At 42.9% G+C, this 17,386-nt stretch overlaps 1 protein-coding gene across 2 annotated transcripts in view; it reads right to left on the bottom strand.

The window, feature by feature from the left end:
- The window catches only part of Col6a6 (collagen type VI alpha 6 chain), a 136,380-nt gene that overhangs the window by 20,090 nt on the left and 98,904 nt on the right, over positions 1-17,386 (bottom strand). For both annotated transcript variants that reach the window (XM_021207057.2, XM_029543458.1), the window contains exons 27-33: positions 15,257-15,292; positions 14,266-14,328; positions 7,659-7,721; positions 6,715-6,750; positions 6,569-6,605; positions 3,443-3,454; positions 739-1,232 (exon numbers count right to left, since the gene is read on the bottom strand). In XM_021207057.2, coding sequence (XP_021062716.1) covers positions 739-1,232; positions 3,443-3,454; positions 6,569-6,605; positions 6,715-6,750; positions 7,659-7,721; positions 14,266-14,328; positions 15,257-15,292 — 741 coding nt within the window. The remainder of the gene's footprint in view (positions 1-738; positions 1,233-3,442; positions 3,455-6,568; positions 6,606-6,714; positions 6,751-7,658; positions 7,722-14,265; positions 14,329-15,256; positions 15,293-17,386) is intronic.

Consider the following 17,386-nt stretch of genomic DNA (forward strand, 5'->3'; position numbering starts at 1 on the left):
TCTCTTTATAGCCCTGACTGTCCTGGAACTCACTCTGTAGACCAGGCTGGCCTCGAACTCAGAAATCCGCCTGCCTCTGCCTCCCGAGTGCTGGGGTTAAAAGCGTGCGCCACCACGCCACAGATCAGGTTTTGAGACAGATTTTTCGCATAGCCCCAAACCAGCCTTGAACTCACCAGGTAGGTAAGGATGCCCCTGAACTCCTGGTTCTCACACTTCTGCCTCCCAAGTGCTGGGATTACAGGGGTGTGCTAGCTTTTCAAAACCACACAGCACTGACTAGTACTATCATGACCATCTCAAGGACACTCCTATCTGTTTACTAACCTCCTGATTTTAGTGTTTTTGGAGGCAGAGGCCATGCAGTAAGTAGCTAGGGAAGCTGTGACGAAGCAAACTTAGCATCAAACCCTAGCATCGCCACTGTCCTGGCAACTGTGGTACCCGGACCAGAAGCAGGCCTTGTCTAGGCTCAGCCTTTTCATCTACAAAATGAGAAAAAAACAAAATAAAACAAACCAATCTTCATCTTTGCACAGTAGTTGTGAGAATTCAACAGGATAATGAACACATAGCTTATCTGGTGCTTGGTAAATAGCAATAAAGCACCTACCCTTGTATTTTGATAACTAGAATGACCTTGTTCTGAAGGCAAGAAAATGTAGCTATATATTTTCTCATGAGGTTTCTGAAGATTGGTGAAATACAGGAATAAAAAGGGTTTTATGTAATGCTTACCGAAAAGGCACGCTTGACCGAGGGCACGTTGCTGAACGCAATCACCACTGGTACAATGTCCAGGGCACTGAACTCCATGGCGGCTGTAGTAATGGTCTGGGCGTCGGCCGACGGACCACTGGTAAAGAACGTGGCGATTCTTCTCACATGAGCCCCCGGAAGGGTTCTCTTGAAGACATTCCTGGAGACAAACCTCATGGCTTTGCCAATCTCCCTGCTGTCAGAGGATCTCTCATAAGGGAGAGCTTTAATCACCCCGAGCAGCTGGTCCTTCCTGTAGGCATCCGAGAAGCGGATGAGGTGCCTGGTGTGGGAGTTGTAGGCTAAGATGGCAACTCGGGCACCCACGGGGCAGCTGGTCTCCCTAACCTTGACATCCCTAACTAGGGAGACCATCATCCCCTTCATCCGCTCAAAGTCCTGCTCTGTGACATCCCGGGACTGGTCCAGGACAAACACCAACTCAGTTGGATGCACTGGGCACTCAGGTTTTTCTGAAAGACAAAACCAAAACCAAACCATGCTTCCTGTCATGTAGGATGTTTGCCTACAAGCAATACACGGAAAGCAAAATCATTTTAAATGCTAACTATTCAAATATTTAAGCATTAAATAATTAATAACCCAAATATTAAAACATATAAAATATTAAATGTTTACAGCTTGAATCATTAAAATGGCTGTTCATTAAAAGCTGGCTATATGTTCCTCCAGGATAAGTGGAAAAGAGGACAGTCTAAAATCAACATGATTTGGGATTAGACTTGTAAGTTAATTACCCAGTCCCTTCTAAAGGGTAAAACCTGTTTGGAAATGTCCTTAACCCTGCAGAAGCCGGCTCAAAGGCATGGTCACTCGAATCTGTACTTTAATCATGTTGAAGCATAAATTGATTTCACTTAATGAGGAAAAAACAAGGGGAAAAGGACTTTCAAGGGATGGCTGTGGAGACTCCTCTTAGAATTAAAAGCAAACGGAGGATAAGGGAGTAGGGATGTAGCCCAGTCAGTGTGGTGCTCTTCTGGCATGTGCAAAGTCCTGGGTTTGATCCCGGGCATCACAGAAGACAGATATGATAGCTTATGCCTGTACTCACACTCTCGAAAGATAGAGCCAGGAGGACCAGCAGTTCAAGGTCATCCTGAACTACAGAGCTCTACAGACAAAAGGAATGCCTCCATGGTCAGCTAAAGTGCATCTGATGCCAAATCAGATGATCTCAGGGGAGATAGAACATAATTTATTAGCCTCTGAGTCTAATTAGTGGGATGAGCAGATTTTTCAAAAATCAAAGTAATGTTAATTTTACAATTAAAAGGTGAATGAATCCTAACTAAGTGTGGACTTGATGCTTCTAGCTTTGTGTTTGGGTTGTTTTGTCTACAGTACAAAACCAGCAATGATGCTGGTATAATTTAGGGATACAGGGAAGAAGGGGTTAACAGTGCAGCCTGAAAACACAGAAAAACTTTTAGCTTTCAGTGGGGTTAAAATATACTTAAGGGCTAGCCTCAAACCCAGCTCTTTCCAGGAGCCCAAGGGTTCTGGAGAGCTCATGCTGCTGGTTTCTGCTAACACAAGGCAGGTGGTGTCTCCACCTACACACCAGCACCCAGCACCCAATTTGGTCTCTGGCCTTATCAGTGATCAAGTCTAGCCAGCTGGATGCAGCTTCTAGCTACACCTCCTTTGCTTTTAACATGCTAATCTCTCCCTACTACTGTGTCACAGGGATACTTGTCTCTGTTGCTTTCCAGGGAATGTCTAAGTCTATTCTGTTCCACAGCTCTGGTATTTGTAGTTCTTGCCTTACACTTCGAGAACTATGGCTCCTTTAGTCCTGACTTCAAGTTCACTGCTTCAGGAAAAAGGCCTGATCTAAAAAGAATATCCACCCCTGCTCCTGACATTATCCCATTAAGGTGCAACCTGTGCTTCATTTCAGATTCTGAATTTATCCATTTATTTTCTGTGAGACTAGAAATGTGTAATGGATCTTATCTGCTGTCAACCCTGACCCCAGCTCAAAACAAGAGTGTAGACCACAGGAGGCTTTCGATAAGTCCTTATTAAAGGACTGAGTTAGCAGAGGGCAAAGGCTGGTGAATTCATATTAGGGGATAGATAGATAGAATATATATATATCAGACTGATACAAATGTATCACGTAATAAGCATTGGTAAAATGCATAAAAATCGAGACTAAAAGCCACTGAGGTAGGTTGGTGGTTAACATTAAGCACCAGCTACCTAGGCTTCAGCATCCTCCCCACCACACATCTCTCTCACTTGTTATCTGATCCTATTCTCATTCTGCCCTCTGCACCCTAATCACTGAACTACAGAGAAGACGTGACAGAGATGGGGGGAGAGAAAGGGAGAGGTGGAGTGGGAAGAGAGATTTGGAGAGAATGGAGGAGAGATGAGAAAGAGGAGGGAGGAAGGATATTTTAAGCAATCAGGTAGGTGGCCAGAGATGCACGTCATTAGCATATACTTCACAACAAAAGGGCTTCCAGTTCCTTTGGGAAATTGTAGGGAAACACAGCTATAGCAGAGGAGTCCTTCCAGGCCAAGTGTCTGCTCTGAGTGTGAACAAAGGAAGGTCAGGTCCAATTCTATCATCTCCACGCTTGATCTCAGCTTCCGGATGGGAGACACCCTGGAGTCTGAGTAAAGCCTGCTGGAAATGAAGGTCACTCACCATGTCTGCCAGCTGGGGAGGAAGAACAAGAGAGACTGGGTTATAACTTTGTAGGTTGCCAGGGCTCTAAACTGCTCAGGAAAATCGGAGCAGTGGGGCCATGTCCACTCAATATTCAAGGCCACAGACAGTCTGGAGAAAACACAGACGGTGACCTGCATTATGGTACAGCAGGGTCCCATCCAGAGTGGAGGGACAGGGGAAGGGGGACAACAGGTAGCTCTGTAAATCAGCACCTTGCAGCCAGCTGTGGGACATGGAGACCCTCTATCTGAGAGTGACCATGGTGTAACAGGAGCTGAGCTCAATTTGGGAAGTTAGAGGGGCCTGGCCCCTTTTTATAACTTCTTGCATATCTATAGATATCAACTATATGCACGTACATGCATATATGCATACATGCATGCACATATATACACATGCATGCTCACATATATCATCATGCATGTGTGTTTGGTTGTTTGTTTTTTGTTTTGTGTTTGTTTGTGAAAAGGCATAGGGGAGAATGGGTACCAAGCCCAGTGCCTGTGTCACTTCCTCATGATTAACTAAAGACTGTGTAGCACTCTGGGACATCCTCAGTCCCAAAGGCCCAAATCTTATTTTTGCTTTTGTTTTCTGCAGTGCTGAGGATTGAGCACAGGCTCTTGCCCAAGCTAGGCAAGTGATCCACCAGTGACCTACATCCTAAGCTCATGTATGTACACATATATGCAGATGTATACATGCATATATGTGTGTGCACATAAAATTGTGTGTATTTTTTATATAAGTGTGTCTATTTGTACACATATATCTGCATGGGCTGAGTCTGTCTCTCTGTCTCTCTCTCTCTCTCTCTCTCTAAAAAGATTTATCTATTTTATATGAGTATACTGTAGCTGTCTTCAGACACACCAGAAGAGGGTCTGATCCCATTACAGATGGTTGTGAGCCACCATGTGGTTGCTTGGAATTAAACTCAGGACCTCTGGAAGAGCAGTCAGTGCTCTAAACCACCGAGCCATCTCTCCAGCCCAGGCTGAGTCTCTCTTATCTGAAAGGCTGGGACTGCTACTATTCCTGATTTCAGACTTTTTTCATTTTGGGATGTTTATATATGTATACATAACGAGATCTTCTGGGGACAGACCGGAGTCTATAAACTGAAGGTGAGTTCATACACTGTATTTAATGTGCCATGTTTTGACTGCAGCTTGTCACATTGAGGGCAAATGTGACCTTTTCCACACGTGACATTATGTCAGAAATCAAAATGTTTGGGCATCTGGGAGGGCCCCCCTGCGAATGGACATATTTGTGTATCATATAATTAAAAGTGACAGATACACCCTGGAAGAAATAAACACTGGCTGGACCGCCCTGCACAGCCACAAGCCATGGATAGAGGTTTACATTTCAAATAATTCAATGCAAAGTGTAGCTTCTCAGTGGTACTCTACCTTTGTATCCAGCTAGGCTGCTGACTGGCACCGGGGACACCTCCACCATGGCAGTGTCCTACTGGGCAGTGCTGCTTCAGGCCACTAATTTGCAGAGGTTCCTTCCCCTGCAAGGCCAGGCCCGGAAGAAGCCCTGACCACATGGCCATGTGCCTTTATAAAATTAAAAGTTATTAACTCCCCTTGGGTTCTAATTCATGCTTCTGAAACAACTTTGTGTACTTCGGGCCAGATGTGCTGGGTGGAACCCTCACATTGTGAAGGAGCAGGCCCCACTCTTGGTCCCGACACTCGTCATTACTGGTCACTTGGCTCACGAGTCAGGTAGAAACCTACCGTGCGCTAATTCAATCTCAAAATGGCCTATCTCCATGGGCTCACGGTACAGGCATGGATTCCCGCCTGCGATCCTTTCTGCTACGGGAAAGGCAGAGTCCTGAGCAGTTTGGCTCAGTGGCTTCTAGAGCCATTAAAATTCTGTATCTCTGGGCCTGGAAGGATAGCTCAGTGGTCAAGAGCACTTGCTGCTTTCAGAGAGGATCTCCAGCTACACAGGAGCTCGCAGCCATCTGTAACTCCAATCTAAGGGATCCAATGCCCTCTTCTGGCTTCCATATGCATGTATTACACATATACTAAGGAGCATACACACGCATATCATATACAAAGCAAATAGTGTTTGTTTTTAAGCTCTGTGTCTCTAGGAGTATTGTCCTCTATAGAAACGGGCTCTGCTTTATCTGGGTTTTCTCTCCACATGCCTTGAAGAAACTTTTAACTCTTCCCTTCAGTTGCTGTATTTACAGGAAGTATTATACATATTTAAACCAATATCCAATACAATGTAGGTGAGTGTAAATACAGAATTATAACAGCAGCTGATATTTACAACACTAAGGGTTACGCCCTGTTGTGAGGGTCTTAAATTCAGAAGCGCTTTTGCCAAGTCTGAATAACTTTTTGATCTTCACTTTTTTTTTTTTTTTTTTTTTTTTTTTTTGGGGGGGGGGGGGTTTTTTTTTTTTTTTTTTTGGTTTTTCGAGGCAGGGTTTCTCTGTGTAGCCCTGGCTGTCCTGGAACTCACTTTGGAGACCAGGCTGGCCTCGAACTCAGAAATCCACCTTCCTCTGCCTCCCGAGTGCTGGGATTAAAAGCGTGTGCCACCACGCCCGGCAAGAGTGAGACTTATAGGCAGAATGAGTGTTACTATAAATTTTCCAGTCAATCATTCCAGGAAGAGAGTAATAGAGCTCAGAGCAAAGCCGGGGCTTCTACCCGCCAGGCCATGTTAACACGGCCGCCTCTTTCCACTGCTGACCTCAGTCCTGTTGGACACTAACAGTCATCTCAAATTCGACTGATCTAACCATCGGGTGTGTTCTGACCCCTGTCTGCCCCAGGTTTAAAGCCTACAGTGTACATAACTGAACCACACTGGGAACAGGTTCCAGCACACACACACACACACACACACACACACACACACACACACCCCACACAGGCACCAGAGAGAGGGGAGACGATCTACTAGTCACCACCACCTCCCCATGGACTCAAAATGTACTCCTGGCATCTCTAATGTTGGCAAATTGCGTCTGTTCTGAGAGAGCATTAGGCTAACTTCCTTCTAAGAGGCTGATAGACTAGGAGTGGGGTAGGGGATCATTTTAAGCAGGGTACTTACGACTATGGTCCCGCACATACTGAATGAGGTCACATGTCTGCAGTTCAAAAATAAAACACGGAGAATTAACCACATCTCTGGGTCATGAAGTTTATAAATAAAGGTAACGGCATGCCAGAGCGCCCTGATGCAAAGGAGATACATACGGAAAATGAAGCCAGTCCTCGGGCCCCTTTCATACCCTAGGAAAGGAAATAAGCAAAATCTGTTTTATGGCTGCAGACTTACACCTCAGTAGGCCAGGATGTATACCCACACTTCCCCGAGAACCCTTTGAAAAGGGTTTACTCCTCTGAAGTTAAAGGAACAAAGAACACAGGACACACATTGCCTTGTGAAAGATGGCACTGGGGGGTGTGCACACAAACCTTCAAGGCCACTTTCCCCAAATCCTGGCAGAGATGCCCAGAACCTGAGGGAGCTGCCCACCTGATGGGCGGATGCCCACAGAGCCCTGGAACAGGTGTTCGTCTTGCCAGTAGCAAAGGTTGAGCCATCTGTTCCTAGCTGCCTCCCAAGTCTTGGAAGCTCCCACCTGATATTAAATCTCCACTGTGATACAGCAGCCAGAGATGAACCTAGATCATTCCTATCCATGGCTGATGGGCAAAGGGGTCAGCTCAGCCTCAAACACCTGAAAAGCTCACTCAGCATCTCTCCCCAAATGAGTGAATATATTACACACACATGTATGTCCGGGCAGGGTGGGGAGGGATAGGGAGGGGGCGGGGAGTGGACAGGGAAGGGGTGGAGAGTAGAAAAAACAAAGCTGACTTAGCTTTTTTTTTTTTTAACAGTCCCATCCTAGAATAGGAAGAGACTTGGCTTTTCTCAAACAGAAACATTGAAAGAAAAGTGCAATGGTGCTCCACACAATGTCCAGATATGCACCACAGGAACATATCTTCAATCACGCACGTGGCTCATCATTTCACTCACATGTGAGCACGCTCACACATGTGCACACGCATGCGTGTGTGTGTGTGTGTGTGTGTGTGTGTGTGTGTGTGTGTGCGCGCACCTGAAAAGTGGCAGGCCTGTGCCCCGAGCTCTAAAGTGTAAAGATCTTACAGGAAATATTCCTACTGACCTTCCGTCCAGGGGGTCCTGGCTCTCCGGGGGACCCTGGCTCTCCTGGAATCCCAGCAGATACCTCAAAGCAAAATTAAGTCACCTTAAAACCATATTTGGTATATGTGTAAATGGCTTAAATTCAAATTTAAAATATTGACACTATTTCAAAAGTAGAAGTACGAAAGGGAAAAAAATCCATTTTCATTTTAGATAATGGATAGATTTCTAGAATACATGAAGGGACAACAATCAATTTGTTCTTAAAATACTACTTGTTAACTTTTTCTGGTACTTTTCTTGTTCTTTTGGTATTAAGATGTCTTTTTTAAAAAACTGTTATGTTCCATACTTTTTGCTGATGCCTCTATTTTGGTTTTGTTTCTTTTATAGAAGGTCTTCCTGCATGGCACTCCAATTCATAATCCCCCTGCCTCTCAAATTCTGGGATGGCAGCTATGTACTACCATGCTTGTATACCTGCTACCTTTTAATATATTTTTTAAAAAACAACTTTTCACGGTATTTCATGGCTATGTGGATATACCATGATTTATTCAACTGGTTCCTTGCTGTTGGCATTTAAGTTTGTTGTTACTAAAAAACAATGCTATTATGACATAAATATATATGTACATACATGTATGCATATATTTATATGTATATAATATATGTGCGTGTATATATATAATTCTGATTATTACTGAAGATTACTAAGACTAGAATTTTGACTTTTGTTGGATCAAGGTAGAGTGGTTTTCTTAAGAACATGAAGGTAACTAAATTGAAAAAAACACACACACACAAAATTGTGATCATATGCTGGGCTACAAAATCCAGGAACAAAACAGAACCAAACCTACAAAATTAGCAACAACAAACAGTCAATGGTTGGCTGGAAATCTCTGTAATGGAAAGGGATCATGGCAATAGTAGCATAAAAACAACAGTTATCTTGTTTACTGTATGTAAGAAATTTTTCTATGCACATTTAACAATACAGTTTGTCCTAGAAAAAGCTAGGACTTAGGGTTGTGTGTTTGTTGTTTAAGAAACATTATTTTCATCATTCAAAATGCCACAGGAGAGGAGGGCTATAGAGATGTTTTGGTGGTTAAAATCACTTCTTACTTTCCCACAGGACCCAAATTTGGTCCCTAACAACCTTGTCAAAAGGTTCACACCTATAACTCCAGCTCCAGGGGGTCCAGCGCCTTCTCCTGGCCTCTGTAGGTACCTGCATTCATATGCACATACCCATAGACAACCAGACAGACAGACAGACAGACAGACAGACACACACACACACACACACACACACACACACACAGAGACTTTTTTTAATGCTTCAGTATTTGTAAGTCCTTTACAGTAATAAATGAAGTTATCTAAAAATTAATTTATAAAAGCACCACCTATGGAGAAGTTAATAATCATTAATATCCTTCCAGTGCCCAATTGACATTGACAATATTTAAAAACATAACTTAATGACCTCACTTTATTTAAAAGTTATGTTTACCTTCAAGAGAAGGAAAAGGAGACAAATTGGATACCTCTGTCCCTAATATTTTCATAATAGATTTTAAAGTCAAAATCAATAGTACAAGAAAAAGAAAAGAAGGGAGCCTCAACATTGTGGAGCCCAGAATGCAGCTGTCTAGGTGTCCTATGAAGCCGACCTGGCAGAGCCCAGGAGTCCGGAGTCCTGAGCCAGCAGCAGGGACACCCAAGAACCAGTGTGCTTGCTATCACACATTCCCAGGAAGCTCAGGCTTTGTCAGGGCCAGAGGCCTCCAGAAGCAGAGGTGAAGAGGCTAAATACGGAGGATTAGTGGGGAACTTTTCACCAGGTAGTTAGAGACACTTTGTCCCCACTAGCAAAAAGCAAAGGTAAATCAGGGGCAGAGCTGAAGACAAATTCTTACCAGCTGAACCAGGAGAACAAACGAAATGTGCACATTGAGTCCAAGCTTCCCGCTCTCATTGCCTGTGTCCTCTAAACTGACGTCAGGATCTGTACCCTCTAAAAAAGGGTAGAAGCTGCCTTCTTTTTATAATATAAGAAATATTTTATGATAATTTGCATAAGTAACATTTCCTTACGCAGAACTCAAAAGGATCCAGGCAGTGGTGGCACATGTCTTTAATCCTTTTCTGCTTATAATCCTTTCTATTCATTCCTTAATCTGCATCATCTATTGTGGTTGGTTACACTAAACCTTGGGAACGCAGGCCTATGTCTTCCAGTGTGGGATAGACATCAAGAGAATATAGGACTGGTTTGCTATTTTGATGTTTAAATTTACAGAATCTGTTTTGTGGCTCTGCAAAGTATTTTCAACATACTATGTCATTGTTTTACAAATGTTATTCGTCTCAGCATAGTATGTATTGACTTTCAAAGTTTTATACTCAGCTATGTTTTTTCTACTTTGAATTCTTATGTTTAATTTGGCCTCTGTTTTTCTTATACCAGAGGCAGAAGGTGCTTTCAGAGGGAAATCTAATTCAAAGAAGATAGAACACCAATAGTGAAGGGTTGCTAAGCATAGGTCCAGCAGATGGCCATCAGCGGAAGTCATAACTGGCAAATCAAACCTGACTTCAGGGTTTCCTAGCAGACCTTTTGTACTCAAGTCTCAATGTAAATGCAATGCCCGTTCTCGAGATACATGGGAGATGAACATTAAGACAGAAGGCCAACCTGGGGGAAACTTGTTGAACAAAGAGGACCTAAAAATATTCACGCATATCCTCAGAGAGATGAGATGCTTCAGGCATGAAACAAGAACAGTACACTACAGAAAAAGAACGGTCAGATTTTAGCAACCAACTTTTCAAAGGTCAAGTATGGGACATAAATTAAAACTAAAATCAAGATACCTTCCCAGAAAGGAGAACATCGAAGAGAGGTTGTACCTATAAAATAAATACCATATGAAGTAAAATCAGGGACTCTATCATACTGAATGATAGATATTTCAATATACAGAGTAGAGAGCTCTGCACCGGAAGGTCAAAAGTCAACAAAATAACAGAATGAAAGGGGATATATTTTCAGGGTCAAGGGACCTGCTAATTCTCAGGAAAGTGGGGAAAAAATGGACCATATGTCTAGTGACCAAACCCATGGCAGATCTAAGGGGTAAGACAACGGGGTTCCAGAGAGAAAACACTAGTTTGTAGGGATCTGAATAGCCACAAAGCAACAAAAGCCGCCAGAAATAATGGAAAACATAATCACTTAAAAAGTTCCAAGCAAGTAATTCCAACCCAGAGCTGTACACTCGCCACACTATTGCCACATCTGGAGGCAACAGAAGTCATTTCAGATGTTCACTGTAGCAAACCTTCCAGGCGCCTGTCTCCCCTTATCAGATTGTTAGAGTTTACATGGGAAACGCCCCTCACATTGGCTTATGTTCTGAACTCTCAGTGTCCAGTTGCTGACCCCATCTGGGATGTTTTGGAAGCTTTAGGAAATGGAGCTTATTTGAAGGAATAACTCACCCAAAGATATGCCTTAAAACTTAGACTGTCTCCAGTCTGCTCCGTTTTTCTCTGCTCCCCACCATTGTGGTGATCTGCCCATGAGCCCCAAAACATGAACCAAATGACCATGGACTGGATCCTCGGGTACTGAGAGCTAAAATGATCCTTTTTTTCTCTTTAGTGTGCTTGTGTCAAATACTTTACCACAGTGATAAGAGAATTAATGAATACAAGGTTCCTGGCAGAGTTCTCCATGGTGGGAAATCTAGGGGGCGTGGGAGTGGGAGAGGAGGAGACCTCACAGCCAGATAGAAGCACTGTCCCAGCAGAACGGTATCTATTGGATACCAGGCAACAGGGAAAACAGATAGGGCTGCCTGTTGCATATGCAAATATCTTCAGAGAGTGCGAAGAGACTTTCAATTCCAAGAATGTCTCCTGGGATGAATGAAGCTTTCAGAGAGAGAAGAAACAAGAGGAAGGTGGAGAAGAGGGTGGGATTGACTGCCATTTTCTCTTTTGTGCTGGCGATGATGGCAGGGGTGGGGGGTGGGGAGGTGGGGGGTGAGGAGGTGGGGGGTGAGGAGGTGGGGGATGGAGGTGGGGTGAGGGATGGGGAGTGGGGGGGGATGAGGATACTTCAGACAAGCACTCTACCAGTGAGCCATGACCATAACCTGGGATCACCTTTTTAAATTTATTTTTTTAAGGTGAAAGATAAAAGCCATTTTAAAGTAAGAAAATGTAAGATGCTGCCTGACTCTTTAAGCACAAGTGCCTGTTGGGGGAAGTTTTGCCACTCCACATGACAGCGTATGGAGACATAGCTGGTTGCTCTAACTAGGAAAGGAGGCTGGGTAGTATTGTAATTCAGTGGACTGCTCTGTGGATGCAGTTAAATGCTCAACACCACCCACGGGCAGCCTCCCCACAAAGGCTCTTCAGCTCCAGATGGCTAAAGTCCCACATCCCTGCTTGAAACCTGTAAAAAGATTTTGGGTTTTTTTTTTTTTTTTTTTGGTTCTTTAAAAAAATATACATACAAACATACATATATGCACAGCTAAAACAGGTTTACAGATTTTAAAATCTATAACTCAGTAAACTCAAGCTAAGAATAGATTAATTCCAAGAGACCTGAAAAGACATTCATAATTTAAGGCTAAATCTTTCCAGAGCAAACAGCTGCTCTTCCAGGGGAAAACCTGGACATTTTCAGTGTTTAAACTTCAATTTCAAATCCAAATATTACTCATGTCAAGGAGGGGGACGGAGCAGTTGGAGGGAGAGAAATCAGTAAGTTATGACAGTCCAACATAGAGAAGAACAAAGGGGGAACCAAAGACACGAGCCCACATGTCTCCTATCAGTTAAGTGTACTAAAAACTGATGAATGGGAATGTCGTAGGGAGGACCCCGACAAATGGTTGAACTTGTTAGCATGCTGCTGGTGTACAAGTTAAACCATTCCATTAACAAGCCAAGGGAAGTGATCCAGAGATGGCTCTATGCGGATGACATCTGGATTAACTTGAAAGCCTTTCCCAGTTATTTTCCTAATTATATTCATCTCTGTCGTTGCGGAGGGCATAAGTGATAAAGGCTTGCCATCTGAAAACGCATACAAGAATTACAGCTGGAAGCAGCACCCTTGGGAACAAGCAGCACAGAGAAGGGGATGCCCCTTGTGAATCTTACAACTTCCAAACATGAGCACGACACATAAAGTTTAGCTTGTAGGGAAAAACTAGATCACAGAAAAGTTCGCTATGAAGACACACTAGAAATCTCTCTCAATTACATGATTTCCTAAAAAAAAAAAATTTTTTTTTCTAAGATCTTGTTCATGGACAGGGTTGTAGACCAGTTTTTCCAGACAAGATTATTCAAAAGGGTAAGAGGCAAAGACTTTTGAGAGACAGTTGTTTTCAGAGTGTCCCATCACAGTAAAACCTCTTTATCCACAATCTAAAGTGTACAGTCAACAAATGCAAATGTTCCATCCTTTTTTTCTGTCCTGCTGTTCTCTGAGACATGGGCTCACTATGTAGCTCAGGCTAGCCTTGAACTTGAGATTCTTCTATGTCTTCCTAACACTGGTAAAAGGAACGTGCTGTCACATTTTTAACCATCTGTAACCCAAGGTGAGCTGGCTCCTATGACACATGCTGAAGAGTTGTGTTTAAGTGACATAAAGCATTAGGTGATAATTGAATTCTCCTATAATTCAGTTTAACATCCAGACATCTCACAAAGCTCAGGAGAAACTTGGCAAGTGAGGCCAGGGCCTTTAGTAGACACCTTATTAAAAGTAGCTCCATGAAAACTTTGGGAATCAAAGCAAGATGTTAGTGGATATCAGTTTTCTAGGAAGACTGGACAAACTGATTATAATTTGTCAGTGCAAAAACCATCTTTGGATTACAAAAATTCCTTTAATAAAAATCTTACTTCCAAGGGTTAAGAAAGGCACACTGGCAACAGAATGGGCCAATGTGTTCACTAAAACAGTTCTTGGCCTTCTTGGCAGCCTTGGGAGATGAGGGTACAGTGGTGTGTATCTGTAGTCACTGGGGCCTGCTGGCCAGCCAGTCGAGCTGAGTGGGTAGGTAGGTATCAGGTTCAGTGAGAGGCCCTGTCTGAGACACTAAGATGGAAGCGGTACAGAGATGGCTCAGTGGTGAAGAATACTTGATGCTCTTGCTTGGGACCTGGACTTGGTTCCTGAACAGTCAAATGGCAGCCCATGACGGTGACCCACTTGTAACTCCAGTTCCAAGAGATTTGATGCCCTCCTTTGGTTTCTGTGGGCAACAGGCATTCACGAGCACACTTTGATACATGCGGGCAAACACACACACACAATGTTTTCTTTTTATTAAATATTAACAAAAAGATGGTAAGTAATTGAAAAAGACACTTAACATTGGTATCTGACCTCTGTGTGTAAATAAACATACATGAACATGTACAAGCATGTGCACACACACACTCATCATACACACGAATACAATCAACAAATCAACTAATCTCTTTCCCTCCTTTCCCACAGAGACATGCACACACACACACACACACACACACACACACACACACACACACGAGCCAAAGTTATTCTCTGGATAGCTTACCATTTTGCCCCTGGCTCCCTTGGGACCAGCCTCTCCTGGATCACCAGGGTCCCCAATATCACCCTAAATGAATGCACTATGATTAAAATCATTACCAAAATCAAAGACACATGTCACAGAGGCATAGCTATGCTTGTAAATTGATTTCCGATGTAAAGAATTACACATTTTGTCTTTTAGTTAAAGCAAAGTCTGTGTTGCTCTCTCCCCAGCACACCCCGTCTTCCCCTGGCTCAGGGTTCAATCCTCCAGACCAGAACTCAGGTTCCATGGAGAACCAAGGGTTTCTTTTGTTTTGCCTTCTGATCTTATTCCAGGGTCTAACACTTAGTTCAGTAAAACTTTCCAGAGAAACAGAAGGCACTGACTGAGGTAGAGATTAGCATCATTGACTTGTGACCTGACAGGTGGTTTTTCTAAATATCCTGGGGGTGGGGGTGGGGTGGGGGAATCAAGTCAGGCTAAATCTCACCATCTGAGTTTATTTTCTTTACATTTTACTTTTCTTTAAGCCAATAGTTCTCAACCTGTGGGTCATGAATCCCTTTGGGGGTCGAACAAACCTTTCATAGTAAGACCACCAGAAAACACAGATATTTACATTTTGATTCATAACAATAGAAAATGACAGTTATGAAGTAGCCATGAAAATAATTTTATGGTTGTGAAACTGTGTTGAAGGATCACAGCATTAAGGAGGTTGAGAACCACCATAAGCGATGATAAAAATAAGGGAAGGAGCGTGTTTAAGGCAAAAACTTTTAAAAGGATTACCTTATTCTCTTTACCTGTAAAAATAAAAGCTTGAAATATTTTAAAAGTTCTCACTCCTAAACAGACAAACCATATTAAAACTTGGTGAGGGCAACCTGTTTCTTTCCTATGCTACCCCGCGCTGAGGTAGAATATTGTTTCTCCTTAACTGTCCTAAGGTGTATCCCGACTGTACCTGGAGCATCCCGACTCTCTCAAGACTGTGACATGCACATACCTTCAGTCCACTCTCTCCGGGGAATCCTTCTTGCCCCTGCCATCAACAATGGAGGAAATAAATACATACACACTTGGCCCAAGGAAATCTATATTGACTTTAATGCCACCATCTTCCTTGTTTAGCTTTCACACTGTGCATCAAGGAAGGGGTGAACCCACTGGAAACTATATATCACTCTCAGAGGGACAAATCCCAGTTTCTAAGTTCAGTGACTCATGGGCTACACATACAGGATGACAATCTAAGATGAGAGCTAGGAAGTCCTGAAGGAGAAAGGAGGGGGTAATTATGAATGGTCCGTGCTTTATCTGAGTACATGCAACAGAAGAGAGGGCCACTCGGCTGTGTGTCTCTGAGTGACAAATGACCTTTCTCAGATGGGTTTCAATGGAGAAATTTAAAAAGTCAAAACAGAGTCCAGACTTCACTATTCATCTTAAGGTCCTTTGTTTACCTTATTTTGGTCAAAGACTCATTGAAGAGGTTTCCTACCCTCACCTGATGAGAAATGTGTATTTAAAATAAACCATCTTTTCTTTTTGTATAAGCATGGTGTGTGTGTGTGTGTGTGTGTGTATTAGCATATGTGTGTGTGTATGAGCATATGTGTGTATGAGCGTGTGTGTGTATGTGTGTATTAGCATATGTGTGTGTATGAGCATATGTGTGTATGAGCGTGTGTGTGTGTATATGTATGTGTGTATGTGTGTGTGGTGTGTTATGTGAGTGTATGTATGTGAACGGGTGCCAGTGTAGTCCAGAGGAGGACAGCATGTGTCGTCTCTAACACACCTTCCATCTTCATTTTTGAGGCTGGGTCCTTCCTAGAATCTGGAACTCACCATTCTGGCTAGGCCAGCCATGAGCTCCCAGGACCCCAGCATCTCTACCCCACCCTGCCAAGCTGGGGTTAAAAGCCTTATACTACGTCGAGCAATTACATGGTGCTGGGGGTTAGAGTTCTGGTCCTCTTGCTTTTGTGGAAAACACTCTTGCTGAGCTATCCCTTGGTCCCTAAACTGTATTTTCTTTCAATGTTTTAAAGCTTTTGATGAACACCTATTAGTGACCAGGGTTAAGGGCACACTTTTAAATTTACACATGTAGATTGCATCAACCAAACCCCTGATATTCCCACGTCTCAAATTCTAATTATCACTCATCTACAAAAAAGAAAGCTTTATTATGCTGTAAAAAAAATCCTCAAACAAAAAATTCAAAAGGCAAAGAGAAAAATTACCCAAATCTTTCTACCTCTAGCGGTAACACATCCCCTGTCCTAATTAACTTCCAGTTTTGTAAAAAATTCACTTTAGGCATTGTAGGGCAAAAGTTCTTCTAAGTATATTCTGGGTTTATATTTTAAATTTCTATGTACAAATTTAAAACAGAGTTCTGGGAAGATGGCTCCATGCATTATGTGTTCAGTCTGGAAGCAGGAGTATCTAACCCCTGGCAGCTTGGCACTGTTGGGCAGAGGCAGGTGACCCCAGGGGACTCAGTATCCAGCCAGCCAGCCCAGCACAACAGAGAGCTTAATGAGAGAGGCTGCCTGAAAATTTAAGGTGGAGCAGGTTAAAGGAGGCTCCTCACCCCACCCCATGTTAACCTGTGACCACCACATGTACATATGTGTGCTCATGTACTCCCCATGTTCACACACATTTTTATAACAAACTTCATATGTATTCAATTTATAGAGAGTCTAATGTTCAAGGTCATAAGCTACTTAATATGTCCTTTTCTGTGGGATATTAATGTTTTCAATTATCCTTCTTTCTGAGGACATTACCAAAGCACCTCATTTTTTAGTTTTAATTTTCAAAAAATCTTTAGCAAGTGAGGCTTTTCCTTCTGATACCATCTTGGAGCATCCCCTGTGGACCTCCACTAGCGGTACACTGGTCCCTTCACCTAGTCCCAAACTGACAAATCCACATGGCTCAGATTGGTATTATGGATTTCTAGTGTTTTGTTTGTTTGTTTGTTTGTTTGATTGTTTGAGAAAAAATATATTTTCTGAGCATTTTGTAATAATAGTTGGGTAGTTTTCATGATGATTGTATTTACATGGATAAACATGGGCTGGGTGGGTTTGTGCACATAAGTGTGTGTGTGTGTGTGTGT

The sequence above is a fragment of the Mus pahari genome, chromosome 10 (genome assembly GCF_900095145.1).
Source record: "Mus pahari chromosome 10, PAHARI_EIJ_v1.1, whole genome shotgun sequence".
Taxonomy (NCBI): domain Eukaryota; kingdom Metazoa; phylum Chordata; class Mammalia; order Rodentia; family Muridae; genus Mus; species Mus pahari.